This window comes from Eubalaena glacialis, chromosome 18 (genome assembly GCF_028564815.1).
Source record: "Eubalaena glacialis isolate mEubGla1 chromosome 18, mEubGla1.1.hap2.+ XY, whole genome shotgun sequence".
NCBI classification, from domain to species: Eukaryota; Metazoa; Chordata; class Mammalia; order Artiodactyla; family Balaenidae; genus Eubalaena; species Eubalaena glacialis.
The window spans coordinates 60736144-60750231 of record NC_083733.1 but is presented as its reverse complement, the minus strand read 5'-3'; the positions used below and the strand labels follow the sequence as shown (position 1 = coordinate 60750231).

The window sequence follows — 14088 nt, the reverse complement described above, 5'->3', positions numbered from 1 at the left end:
CTTCTCATCTTACACTCCGGGACTCGGGAAGACTGACAAGGGGGCTGTCCACTCCCTTCGGGACGCCCTCGCTCCCCTCCCCCACAGGGGTGTGGCCGCGCCCCGGGCCTCTCAGGGGCCCTATCTTCCAAGCTGAACGCCCGCGCCGAAGCCCAAGCCCACGTCAGCACCTTTCCCCAAGAAAGGCAGCAGTTCCCAAACTAAACAGTTGCCATCCTAAACGTGCGGGTTCCAGCCAAGCCCTGAATATGGGCGTGCTAATGGGACAGTCCCTTTGAAAGCCATTGGCACTGTATATTACCGTTTTAAAAATCGCGTGACTTTTGATACCAGCAGTTCCTACCTATACACCGAGATGTGTAGGTGGAGAACTTAGTACCAGGGTCTTTCTGAACCAACCGCAGTGTGGGGCTTGGCACACAGTAGGTGCCCAAGAAATATTTTTGAGTGAATGAATGTGTTACTGACCAGGGTTCTTGACCTCCTTAATCAATAGACATTGATCAGAGGCCAGACAAGAAATTCAGGCAAGGCTTTATTGGGGCCCCTGCGGCAGCAGAGGGGAGCGAGAACAAACAACAGGTTCCCTTGCTGGCTCGCTCCCTGGGGCCGGGGATTGGGGGGCGAGCTTGTTCCTTACATGGGGTGAGGGTAAGGGTGTGTCCAGGGGTCCGGCTGGAGCGGTGGCTTAGATGGTTTGCCCACCCCTTAGGTGATGTTGTGTGCAGGGGGCATGCGCAGTACCCTGCTTTTGCTCCCGACCCCCTGCTTTCGTTCCCGACCCCCTGCTTTTGTTCTGGGCTCTTCCAAAGTGGCAGTTGGATTTTTTGGTATCGTTTGTCCAGCATTTGCCCTAACTGCGCATGCATGCAGTTACTTTTAGTCCCATATAGTTTCCTTGTATTCTGTTGCTGGAGGAGACGTGTGTCCAGGTGCAAGCATGGCAGCACTGCAGCAAAGGGTCCCAGGTCCCAGCCTGTCTCAAATGAACCTAATTGTTCATTAGTAGGAATTGACTAAACTGTACAGCTCTGTTCTTATAGTGATATACTAGGCAGTTATGAAAAAAGTGACTGAGAATAGTCACCTTTTATGGAGCACTTCCTATGTACTAGGCATCATTCTAAGTGCTCTCTACGAATTAACTCATGAAATTAACTCACCAAAACATTATGAGACGGGTAATATGATGATCATTCCCATTTTATAGCTGAGGAAATAAAATCACTTGCTCAAGGTCACATGGCCAGAAAGTATTGGAACCTGGATTTGAATCTGAAACAGTCTGACGTGTGTGAGCGTGTGCGCATGCGAAGGCCAAAGGGTCTAGGTGCATATGTTTACTCATCACATATATAAGTACTGCCCCAAATGGCTGTGTCTGGGGAGGGTGACTAGGGACCCCCAGAGGTGGCAGAGACATGTACTTTTCACTCTATATCCTTTGGGATTCCTTAGATTTTTAGCAATCGAAAATATTCATTAAGGGAATTCCCTGGAGGTCCAGTGGTTGGGACTCCGCGCTTTCACTGCCAAGGGTGCGGGTTCAATCCCTGGTCGGGGTATTAAGATCCCACAAACCCTGCGGCGGGGCCAAAAAAGAAAAGAAATGTTCATTAAAGTAAGTTAAATTAAATCGAAGGTCCTCAGACCTGGCCACAGACATAGTGGGTCAGGATCCCTGGGACGTGTTGACCAGGATTTGCAAAGCTTCCCAGGTAACTCTGAGGCCCACGAAGCCCTATTAAATCTCCCCACTTCCCTCTCTCTTCCTCTCCTCCTCACTCCACTCCAGCCACACCTGCCTCCTTACTTTTCATCCAACACACAGGCTTACTGCCACGTCAGGGCCTTTGCACTTGCTGTTCCCAACACCCAAACTGTTCTGCTCCCACCTCTTGGCAATCTCCTACAGCTCAAAGGTCATCATTTTAGAAAGGTCACACTGCCTGCCACCCCTAAACTACTGGTTGCCCTCTACCCTCTTCTGGGTGCTCCAGTCCAGGAATCCTTAACCCTTTCTGTGCCATAGACCCTTTTCAGGATAGTTTTTCAATGCATAGAATTGCATCCATGGGATTACAAAGGAGACCAATTATAACGAAATAGAACTGTTAAAAGAAAAATCGCAACAACAAAACCTGTAAACTAATGACTTTAATATAAAGTATAAAAATGAACACGTGTAACTTTAACTCACCACGTGTGATTTTATTTCACTCTTGAAGGAACCAGGCAGATGTTTAGGGAAAGAAGGAAGGGAGAGAAAAGGAAGGGAAGGGAGAGAGGGAAAGAAGGAAGGAAGAAAGATGCTTGAGGGGCGGGGGACGGTTAAGGTCTCGCTGGGACCTTTTCACAGTTACTGGCTCATTCGGGTTGTTTTTGCTTTTACAGAGCCGGGTCGTTAGGCTTCGCTGGATTTTCTCCTCCTCCTTCTCACAAACTCCATCCCAGCCGCCGGGGTCAGCCCTTCACCGGGCCTCCAGCCACTGCGCCCCTCCCTTTTGCACAATTTCTCTCCCCGCCTCCCAGCGTTCTCCACGGCAACGAGGAGATGCACTCCTTCCCGAGGGTCCGCTCTGAGAGGGTGGGCGGAGGCGGAGGGTGGAGCAGGGCAGCCCCTCCTCTCAGCCTCTTATAACTTCCCTCGGCCTGATCCCACAAATCAGCTTCCCTGAGAAGCTGCTTTGTAGAGGTCCGAAACTAAAAATTTCTACGACACCTCTGGTTGAGGAATATTGGCTTAAGAATCCAACTCTGAGAAGTCAAGGCTTCCACGTGGGAATGGCCTCGCAGATGAGGCATTGGGTTTTGTAACTGGTAAAAATTGTGTTTGGGGGTGGGTGGGGGGGAGGATTATCCTAGAAATAAAACCCTCAAATGTTCAACATTGTAACAAAAATTGCCAACCCCTGAGCAGTTCCGCTGTGGTTGATTTAGATTACCCAGCTCTCTGGCAGGCGAGATTCTCCAGCAGCCCCAGAAGAAAAGGATAATTATAGCTCCCACTTCTATACTTGTTTAAAAGAAATGAAAAATCCAAAAAGAATGGAGGAAGAAAACAAAACATGGCTCAACTCTCTCTACCCAATTACACTTGGTTGCCACTTTAAAAAAAATTAATAAAAGTGACACACACACTTTAAAAAATGCTGAAGTTACAGAAAGGCTAAAATGAAAAACATGTCTCCCTCCCCCAGTCCCAAGCCTCCAGCCTCTCCCCTCAAAGTAACCACAGTTAAATGCCTCTGCACTTTTTTTTCTTAAAAAAAATGCTTGCATGGGTAATTTTAGAATTTAACCCATGAGGATTTTTAACATCATCCTGAATTATTTTCATCACATCATTTGCCACTTCCTCGTATTTTCTTATTTATTTATTGTCTCACCCTATTAGAATACTAGCCCCATGAGAGCAGGGATATTTGTCTGGTTTGTTCGCTGCTGAATTTGCAGAATCTAGAACATTGCTGATTGGAGCTCAAAATATTTGTTGAATGAATGAATGAGGGGATTGGGCTAGATCTAGTGCTATAAAACTTGCTTTTTTCACTTAATAGCATGTCTTGAAGTCTTTCCATATCAGTGCAAGCAGATCAATCTCAGTTTTCTTTTTTCTCAACAGCTTCCATCTTTGCGTAAGCCCTCAAGCCTGGAATGTGATAATACTGATAATAATTCATTTTTCTTGAGCACCTATTTTACCCCCAACCCTGTGCATTTTCTCTTTTAATCCCACAACCCCTCCTAAACAAGTATTATTCCCATTTTTCAGATGAGAAAAACTGAGGCCAAAGGCAGCCACACAGCTAAGAAGTGGCAGAACTTTGAATCACTCAGGATTCTTAGATTCCAGCCTCCTACTTCTTTTTTTTTTTTAAATCTTTATTGAAATTGTTACAATATTGCTTCTGTTTTATGTTTTGGTTCCTTGGTTGCAGGCATGTGGGATCTCAGCTCCCCCACCAGGGATCGAATCCACACCCCCTGCATTGGAAGGGGAAGGCTTAACCACTGGACCACCAAGGAAGTCCCGCCCCATATTCTTTTTAAATAATGTGGGATCTTAGTTCCCTGACCAGGGGTTGAACCTATGCCCCCTGCAGTGGAAGTGCAGAATCTTAACCACTGGACTGCCAGGGAAGTCCCTCCAGCCCCATACTCTTAAGCCTCCTTTATTTGCCCTGTTGCCTGTGGTGGTTGGGGGTAGGGAACAAGGTTGGCAGGCAATCCCCGGAGACTTCTCTCCCAGGTGACATTTGTAACTCTGGCACAGTCACCAGATTTGTCCTAAATGTTCCGAAATCAGATCCCTATCTAGAATAAACAGGATATAAATTATCCACACTTTTGAACCAGATATCACTGGGTTAAGTGACAGCACATAGTAGGTCCTCAACACATACAGCAGGAAGCAGCCTTGTGGCCCACACTCCGACCACATAATTGCATCGCTCTCCCCTCCTACCCTCCCCAATCCCAAATCTGAAGGCTTTTGGTGAGTATGGAAGCAAAGCTGGCAGTTAGAGCAGCCATATATTTAAAGAATCATTCATTCATTCATTTCTTCATGTGGCACATTTCTCTAAAGTAGAGATTCTCAAATCTGGTTGCACATTAGAATCGCTGGGAAGAGTTTTAGAAATCCCAGTTTCCTGAGTCCAACCTACTGGATCAGAATGTCTTAGGGTGGGGGTGGGGTACTGCATTTAAAAATCTTCCCAAATGACTCTGACAGAGGTGATGGCTGGTAAGGTTGGACAGAAGTAGGTGAGGAACTGAATGTCCCCAGCGGAACTTGACCAACTGGAAGTACCACAATACCAGCGAAGAGCCAGATCGGAAATTACGGTTTGTCCAATTTTAGCAACATAGAGGAGCCCTTTAAAGGGCCCGGGGGGCTCTCAGGTTGAATAATATCTACCCAAAGATTTCAGGTCCTCATCCCTGGAATTGGAAAATGGTGCTTTATTTGGAAAAAGGGTCTTTGCGGATGTAAGTAAAGATTTGAGATGAGATTGCCATGGATTATCTGGGTGGACCCAAAAACTGCCATCAGGAATGTCCTTATAAGAGAGAAGCAGAGGAAGCAGATGACAGAGACACAGAAAAGAGGTACAGAATCGGAGGAGGCCATGTGAAGATGGCGACAGAGACTGGAGTGATGGGGCCACAAGCCCAGGAACACCTGGAGTCATCAGAAGCTGGAAGAGGCAAGGAAGTCATCTTCCCTAGAGCCTCTGGAGGGAGCTCAGCCTTGCCAACACCTTGATGTTGGACTTCTCTCTGGCAGGACTGAAGAAAACTCCAAATTAAAGCATTCGAGTTTTATTCCTTGACCTTGTCTCTCAAGAATAATTATTCCTCAAGTGAAAGAATTCTTGTGCAGTGTCCTGATCCCCAGGAGTCAGTTTTGGGTGATGGGAACCTTGGAAATGTTTTAAAATGCCCCCCGCCCCAGCCTGCAGAGCTTCTGTCTGCTGCCTGCCCCTCGTCGCCAGCCTCACACCAGGGTGATCCAATGGTTAGACCTCCCTTCTCTCAGGAGTCTATGAAACTTTTGGCATTCACATATCTCACACTGAACTTTCCTGTAAAATCGCCTCCCCCTTACCGAGCACTTGATCTTCAGATAGCATCTTTTTGAGTCTTCATGATCACCCTCAGCAATAGGTACAATTACTATCAACCCATTTCACAGATGAGGAAATTGAGGCACGAAAATGAAGGACTTTACCCAGGCAGCCCACCTCCAGACCGTCCCACTCTTTATTTCATTAAGTCAGTTTTATTGAAAGTATACTTTATATCTTATACAACGTACCCTTTTTAAATGTCCATTGTGGTAAGTTTTAGAGTCACCATCACCACCATCAAGATATAGAACCCTTCCATCAGCCCCAAAACTTCCCTTGTACTGTTTATGGCAGTCACCTCTGCCTACCCGCAACCACTGATCTGATTTCTGTCCTATAAGTGTTGCTTTATTTAGAGTTTTATATCAAAAGAATCATACAATGTGTCCTTTTTGTTTGGCTTCTTTCACTCAACATCGTGATTTGGGGATTCATCTGTGTTGCTGTATCTGTAGTTCATTCCTTTTAGTTGCTATGTAATCATTTATTGAGTGAATACTCCACAATTTATCCATTCACTTCTCAGTGGAAATCTGGGTTCTAGCAGCTTTATGACTAAAGCTCCTATGAATATTTCAGAGCCTATGTTTTTCACTGCAAGCTGTATACTCTCTCTGTTGCAAAGAATCTGCAGCATGGGTAGCATTAGCCCCACTTTACAGATAAAGAAACTAAGGCCCAGAGAGGTGAAGTCGGCTCCCTGAAGACACATGGCTAAACAGGTAGCGGAGTCAAGAATTGAACCCAGGCCTGTGTAGCTCCAAATCCTTTGACACTCCTTCCATTGTGTGCCCTGTTGATGCCAGGGAACAGTGGGTACTGTCTTCCAAAGGTCATGACCTTGGTGGATTCACCAGTCTGCCCTTCGGCATCCCATTCTGAAGCAGCCTTTTGTCAGCGCACAGAGAACACATAGTCTGCTGTGGGAGCTGGGTACACTTTTATCAAGTTCAGGAATCTGAGCTCTAAAACCAGACTGATATGTTCTTTGTCAACACAAAACGCAACTGTCACTGGATCCAGGATCCCAATGGCCAACACGTAACAGCTTCCCCCTCTCAGCCACTGTGCTAAGTCTTTTCTATGTCTGAACAGATTTACTCCTCCCCCAAACCTGGTGAAATAGGTTACTACTAGCCCCATTTTACAGATAAGCAACCCAAGGCACAGGGGTTTAAGAGGCTTGCCCAGGCTCACGCTCTGGGAAGTGGAGGAGCCCGGACTCGTACCCAGGCCATCCGTCCAGCACTACTCCTCACCTCCAACCTGCATACACCAGACAGAGGCTTCGGCTGCCTTAACTGGCAGGTCGCCTTGTGAGCAAGCTGATTAGAGGAATTTAGTTCCACTATGAACTTACAGAGATAGTTATCCATGTTGTATGTTTATCACTGTATTAACCATGCCTTTTATTTTCTGTACTCTGATGCTTTGACATCTGGGGACTTGCTGGCCCTTGAGGGACTGCCCTTCCCAGGGTTAGGCAATTCCTAGAGAAAGGAAACAATGCTTGTCCTTGAACGTGTTCTTCAAATGCAAACCAACCAACCAATCCAGAGCCCATGCCCCCAACTACCTTCTTTATTAAGCCCTCACACTCTGGGCCACCATCCACCTGCCCTATTCACTCCAGGGCCAGGTCCCAGACACCTAGGGACAGCCCCTTTACCCCAGAGCCTGCTGAAATTATTCAGACTAGCCAATCCTGACCCTGCTTTCCCTGCCTCACCCATTCCTTCCCTGAAGGAACCACAATAAAATTCTTGTCCACGGTTCCCCCTCTCCCTCTCCCTCTGCCTCCTGACCAATCCTGAAGCTTCCTCGTGTGGCCCCCACTGTGGTGTGACATGTCCCCTTTTCTTGGGATCTGTGTTGGGGCACAGACTATGGTCAGAAAGACCTGGGCTTCAATTTCTTTTGAGCTTTCCTGTGTGGCCTTAGGCAAGTCACTTAACCTTTTTGAGCATCGCTTTCTTCAGCCATAGAATGAGAAGACGATCATGATAAAAGTATAGTTCATAATCACTTAGCTCCTCTTCTGAAATCCAAAAAGCTCTGAAAGCTTTGCACCAAAAACTTTATCCAAAGAATGAAAAAAAATTGGAAGCAAAATCTAGACTGACATGAGGCTATTTACAGTTTTAATTTATTTCACTTAATGTCAATATTTCTCTACTATTAGAATACTAATGGATATGATTATGGGAGCTGCCCAAATCCCCCGGAGGTGAATTACACAATATAAGCTATAGTCTCTGTATCACTTTTCTAAAACCCAACACTCTGAATTCTGAACCACATCTGGCCCGAGGGTTTTGAATCAGGGGTTGTGGACCTATAGTCCCATACCTCAAGGGATGGGAAGATACAATGAATTAATGAATATGAAGGACTCTTCACAGTGCCTGGAACACAGGATAGCTGTTATTGTTTTTATTCCAGATAAATTGTTTCACTTTTCCCATCAGCCACTGGAAGCCCGTGAGATAGAAGAAAGCTGTGCGTTTTGTGTTCTCTTGGCAATGAGATCTGATAACACCCCTTTTAAAAACAATGCAGCCCTGGAAAACTTCAGGCGACCCATGGAAGTGATTTTCAGAACATTTTTTTTAGCAACCAGATTGTTTTTCCAAATTAAATCTACCACGGATCCCCCAACATATCAAAGAGCATGCAATGATGGCATTAGCATCCATTTATTTTATAAGTTCATATTTGTATGATATAGCATCAACCACAAAGAACAATGAAGAGTTTTAATTGAACCTACGTTTGAAAATGGGGATTTACCGAGGCCACCTGCAGCCTTCCGTCAGCCAGCACATCCAATCTACTTGGAGTTTTCTGTGTGCCAGCCATGTCTTGACCCACACAGATAAGTAGCTTCAAATGGTAACCATTTTATGCAAGTTTGCATTACAATCTCAGGAAACTCTTCAACTGGTCCAGAAAAACTGGAAAGAGAAGTGGTAGGAGATTTGGGTTTTATGGGCAGCCTTGAACAACCACTCACGTTGTGTATACAAACGTGAATGTTGTATGGGAAACCCCCCAAACCCACAAGAAGCATAAATGCCATCTTAATACTGCAATATGATGATAAGAAATGTCACAATGTCCTTTGTTGCTATACAATGATTGTGCCTTGATGGGAGAAAAGCATATGCCATAAGTGAATGTGCCTGAGGTTTTGTGTAGCCTTTATTTAAGCTCAGACTCTCAGGAAACAGAAACAAAATAGTACAATATTCTGTCAGTGAGTATGCCCAGGTTGGAAATTTGCAAGGAATACAAAGATCAGTAGAGAGCTACAAACTTCTAGACCATGGGTGCATTTGCAAGAAGTTCACATACATGTGTGGGGATGGCAGGAAAAGCTTTATCCCAACCATTGCACAAGACAAATGCTGTCAAGGCTGATGGTAGAAAGCCTTGAGAAAGGCTTGGGGAATGGACAGAAATCAGAGTCTTCAAGGTCTTAGGTCATGTCAAAGCAAGTAAACTCTAAAAATTCCTCTGTCTTGACACCTGCTGCAAATGCAAGGACCTAACGGGAGTTTCTAACTGCCTGAGGGAGGGAGGCTTGCCTGCATCCTGGCTGCCAAGGTGGGGTGTAGGGAAAGAACTTCCACCTTTTGGCTCTGCGAGCGGGGCAAAATGGGGTAGCCTTGCAGAAATAAGAAAGGGGTTTGGATGCTGGAATTCACAGACATGACTGATGCCCACCATCGTAATACATTGGGGAGTCTCCACCACTACAGTTTGGTAGGTAAGAATCTGAGCCTGTCTCTCTGTGTGTAAATTGCATTTTTAAAAAGAAGCTCAGGGCTTCCCTGGTGGCACAGTGGTTAAGAATCTGCCTGCCAATGCAGGGGACACGGGTTCAAGCCCTGGTCCGGAAGATCCCACGTGCCGCAGAGCAACTAAGCCCGTGAGCCACAACTACTGAGCCTGCGCTCTAGAGCCCGCAAGCCACAACTACTTAGCCTGCGAGCCACGAATGCTGAGGCCCGTGCACCTGGAGCCCAGGCTCCGCAACGAGAAGCCACTGCAATGAGAAGCCCGTGCACCGCAACAAAGAGAAACCCCCGCTCGCCGCAACTAGAGAAAGTACATGCTCAGCAACAAAGACCCAATGCAGCCATAAATAAATAAATAAATTTTAAAAATAAATAAATAAAAAAGTTCAGCTCAAACCTTTGCAAATCCCTGAACTAATGGAAGTTTGCAAACTCACAGGTCAGACATCCTGAGCAGGTGTTCTGTCTACCCACAGGCACTTGGATTTTACTTGATTGTTTTTTTGTTGTGGTTTTTCCTCACCAGTCTGGGGGACTCAGCTTATAGACTTGGGGACTATAAGTTAGTGTTGTAAATTGATCATTGTTGAAGGTGACCTCTTAATTATTACCTCCTTTTGACCATTCCCTGGAAGTCTTGCCTTTTGTTCTTTAGAGAGTTGAGCACAAGTTAGAGCTTCTGGGATTTAATTTGGGGAGACTCATACCCTCACCCCAGGCACCAATCAGAGCAGAAATGTCCCATGTCTGACCTTTCCTGTAAGGGAGACCCAGCATGTAGAGAACAGTGACAGCTTTTTTTCAGAGTCATACACAGAGCAGTGAGGTCCTCAGACGTGGCAAGGAGACAGCTCACTTTCTCAGTCATGGTTTCTGCTTGCCTCGTGCAAAAGAGTAGCCCACGCCGGACAAGTTTATGCCAGAGGCACATTCGAGGTACATCCTTATAAAAGACAAAAACAGGTCTAAACTTTGCGATGACAGGATTTCCAGCAGAGCCCAAAGCTGGAGGGGTCTGGGCCTCATCCCCGCAATACACACCCAGCAAGAGTGTTTGTCACCGACATCAGGCCGCCGGGCATGGCGAAGGGGATAGTGGCCTTTCTCCCGAGCACAGAACAGATCTCCCTGACATGTTCTTCCTGCTTGGCTGTTCCTCAACTCTGGTAAGAGACCTTCTGCAAAACTTTGAAATTCCGAACCCTATTTCTCCTCTTCCATTTCCCGCAAACACGTGTTCACTCAGTCACCGCAAGCGGCCCGCGGTCTCCATGGCAACAATCTGACGAGCTGCTCGGCTCCGACTGCGACTGCGCAGCTGGTCCCGCGGCATTTCCGGGTTGTTAGGCTTTGTATGCGGATCTTTGAAACTCTTCCTCATTCAGAAGTAACCCTCACCCACTCAAATAATACCCACACGCATACTCAGGTGTCACTCCCACACTCTTAAGTGTTGCGCACAGCTACTCAAATATTACCCACTTGAGCTTATATACTCAAGTGATGTGATGCTACCCACATATCAAATGGTACCCACGCTCACGCATATGTATTGAAGTATTCAAAAAACAGCTGAGATGTTACCCGCACCTACTCAAATATTTAATATGAGTGCCGCGAGGGCAAGGTTTGGGTCCGTTTTGTTCCCTGCTGTATTCCCAGCTCCTGGAATAGTGTCTGGTACACTGCAGGTGCCCAGGAAATATTTGTTGAATAAATGAATGATCCATACTCAACCAGATATAATCCACTCTGCTCAAATGGTACCTACTCGCACTCAGATGTACCCAAGTAACTCAAAAGCTACCCACTCACTATGAGTGCCGTGAAGGCAGAAAGTTGCATCGGATTTGCTCCTTTCTGTATCCCCAGCTCCTAGAACAGTGCCTGGGACATAGTAGGTGTGCAATGCACATCTGTAGAATGAATGAATGAATGGATGAATGACTCACACTCAACTAAGTCTTAACCACACCCATTCAGATGTCACCCGCAAGTTAACTCAGATAAAAATACCCACCTTCGCTCACACTAGTCAGATGTTACCCATTCTTACTGAAAAGTTACCCACTCCCTTGACTGGGTAACTCATCCTCACTCGCATTATCCACATTCACTCTCATCCCCCGAACTTGCTCAGAGGGCACCCATCTTTCCAAGTCGCCACCCACACCCACTCAGCTGACGCCCACCCTCATTCAGCCTCGCCCATGCCCACGCCAAGTCACCTCACAGCTTCCTGTCAGATGCATGGTGTCGTCGACGGTTTTTCTTGTGCTTCCGCTTGCCTTTCTTGCCATCTCCCGCCTTGCTCTCCTTCGTGGAGTCCAGAGGTGGCACCCCGTCCACCGCAGCAGTGGCCCCAGGCCCTGGTTTCTCCCCTGGTCCGGGCTCATAGCAGTTTCTGGCAGGAAGCTCTCTGGGGCCCGTCACTGTCGGGCACAGTTCCTGCCTTAGGACCTGGGCCACATCTTCCGCCGTCCTGCCCTGGCTCTGCAGGAAGAGGTTCAGCTTGGTCAGGAATTCAATATCCTTCTTCCGGGGCATGTAGACCACTCTCCACATGCCGCCCTTGCCCTTGATCTCCCTGGGGATCACGGCATAATTGATGTCCTCTGCCAGCCTAATGATGGCGGCCTTGGATTTCTCTTCTTCCACAAAGGCCTTCCCAGCCACTTCGAACTTACCCAGAGGTTTTAGGGAGGCTTGTATGATCTCTTCGAATTCCTCATGGTTGCAGTTTTCCGGGACACCCAGGATCATCAGGGACTTGTAACTGTCCACCTCAAGAGCCTCGCACCCATGCTCCAACAATGCAATGTCCTTGACGCCGAAAAGCATATTGCCCAGCTCTCTGAGGCAACAGTATGCCCGATGGTGCACACCTTAGCTGCCTCGGGAATCCAAAAAGTTACCCAGGATGCCACGACCCCTTCCCAAGGCAAAGAGAGAGGCCTCACGGGGCCTAGTTTGTCCACCTCAGCCAAAGATGCCCCAGGCCCTGCCCACAGGGCTGCACAGTGTCCAGCCTTCTGTAACCTTCCTCCCAGGGGGCTCTTGGGAATTCCTAGGGACTTACAGAGTGTGAAGCAGGGGTAGGTGTCTGCCGGCTAGCTCGTGGATCCTGAGTCCTAGGCAAGGCCGCACCAGAGAGAGTATGAAGATGCTGGTCCCTCTTTCTGGCGGTGGTCCTCAAAGGTCTCACAGGCCCTGTCAGTCTCAGCAGATCTTGGATGGCTGATCGCCCTGGGGCTGCTGCCACCGGGGTGTCCTGAGAGGGTGCCCGGCAGGCAGGGCAGCTCGTTCCTTGCCGCTGGCCCAGAGGCTACCCTCACTGCCCTGTGGCCTGGCTAAGACAAGGATGTGGCCGCTGCACTTGCTCCCACAATGACATCACCGCCTCCTTCCACTCTGCAGCTCAGCGGTCTCCATGGCAACTGCTAGAGCATTGCCTCTGCCATTGGCCCCGCCCGGCCGCATTTAAATCAGAGTCTGAGGGGAGTCATTCAGGGGTGAGGGGTCAGCCACCCACCTTCAGAAGTACCCTCTCTTCTCCCTTGAGAAAATGGCTGATTCTAGGGGTCGAGGGACAGGGAAGATACAAGATGAGCCTGGAACATTTTTGGGGTCAGAAAGTAAGGAAATGCTCAAAGAATGATGAGAACAGGTGGAAGGGCATAGAGCCAGCTTGAAGGGCTCCCACTGGCCAAATCTGGGACATTTTGAGCATCAACATTAAAAATGAGCGCAACAGATCATAACCCCTTAAATAAAACAAGAATCCAAGAATCTATGAGGATATAAGTAAACAGATAAATGGAAAGTTTGGTGGAGGAATGTGGGCTATTATGTTGTCTCATATAAAATGTATAAATCAAAGGGAACAAAAGTATCTTTACCGTGGAATGTCCTTGTTTGTAGGACACACCCACTACAATATTCAGGGATGATAGGGCACCAGATTTGCAATTTACTCTCAAAACAGTTGGTGGGGGGGAAGTTCTTTGTACCATACATGCAACTTTCCTATAAGTTTGTGACTGTTTCAAATACATTTTTTAAAAGGAAAAAGAAATGTCCTGCACACGTGTTCACCTTCACAACGGCCATTTCTCCTCTTACCACCCCAGTAATAAAAGCCGTAAGTTTGAATCAGACTGACACCCTTCAAACTCCCAGCTCCAGGGATGGGCACTGAAGGGTTTGAACTAATCAGCATAATCCCACCCCCTTGCCACAGTGATGGGTTCAGAAGTGGTCACCCAGGTAACCCAGGCCTAAGCCAATCAGTGCATTCTATCTCCCTGGTCATGGAGATTGGTTAAGGGCTGGATACATGGACTCAGTCCAATTAGAAAGACGCTCAGGAGTTTTGTGACTAGTTGTGAGGAAGAATACCCTCTCTTTCCCCCTAGATGGGAAAGAATAAATATGGGAGCTGCAGGAAGCCATCTGGGAACCACAAGAGAAGGCATCTTGAGGATGAATTCTACATCCAGAGGAAGGCAGAGCTGAGAGAATCACAGAGACCTCTCAGGGCAACCCCCTTCATGCTGTGGTTCAGTGATGCAGGCTGCTTTTTTATTTCCAAGTCATCGTGTGCTCCCATGACTACCACAGCAAGGGAATAGAGAGCAGAGAGACTCATGCAC

At 47.3% G+C, this 14088-nt stretch overlaps 1 protein-coding gene across 1 annotated transcript; it reads right to left on the bottom strand.

Moving 5' to 3' along the window:
• Positions 1-10298: 10298 nt before the first annotated feature.
• Positions 10299-12337, bottom strand: PNMA8C (PNMA family member 8C). Its single transcript, XM_061174408.1, has 2 exons — positions 11665-12337; positions 10299-10379 (listed from the first exon to the last, which is right to left on the bottom strand). The coding sequence occupies exon 1, from the start codon at positions 12275-12277 to the stop codon at positions 11666-11668; it is 612 nt and encodes a 203-aa protein (XP_061030391.1). The 5' UTR covers positions 12278-12337; the 3' UTR covers positions 10299-10379; position 11665.
• Positions 12338-14088: the final 1751 nt, after the last annotated feature.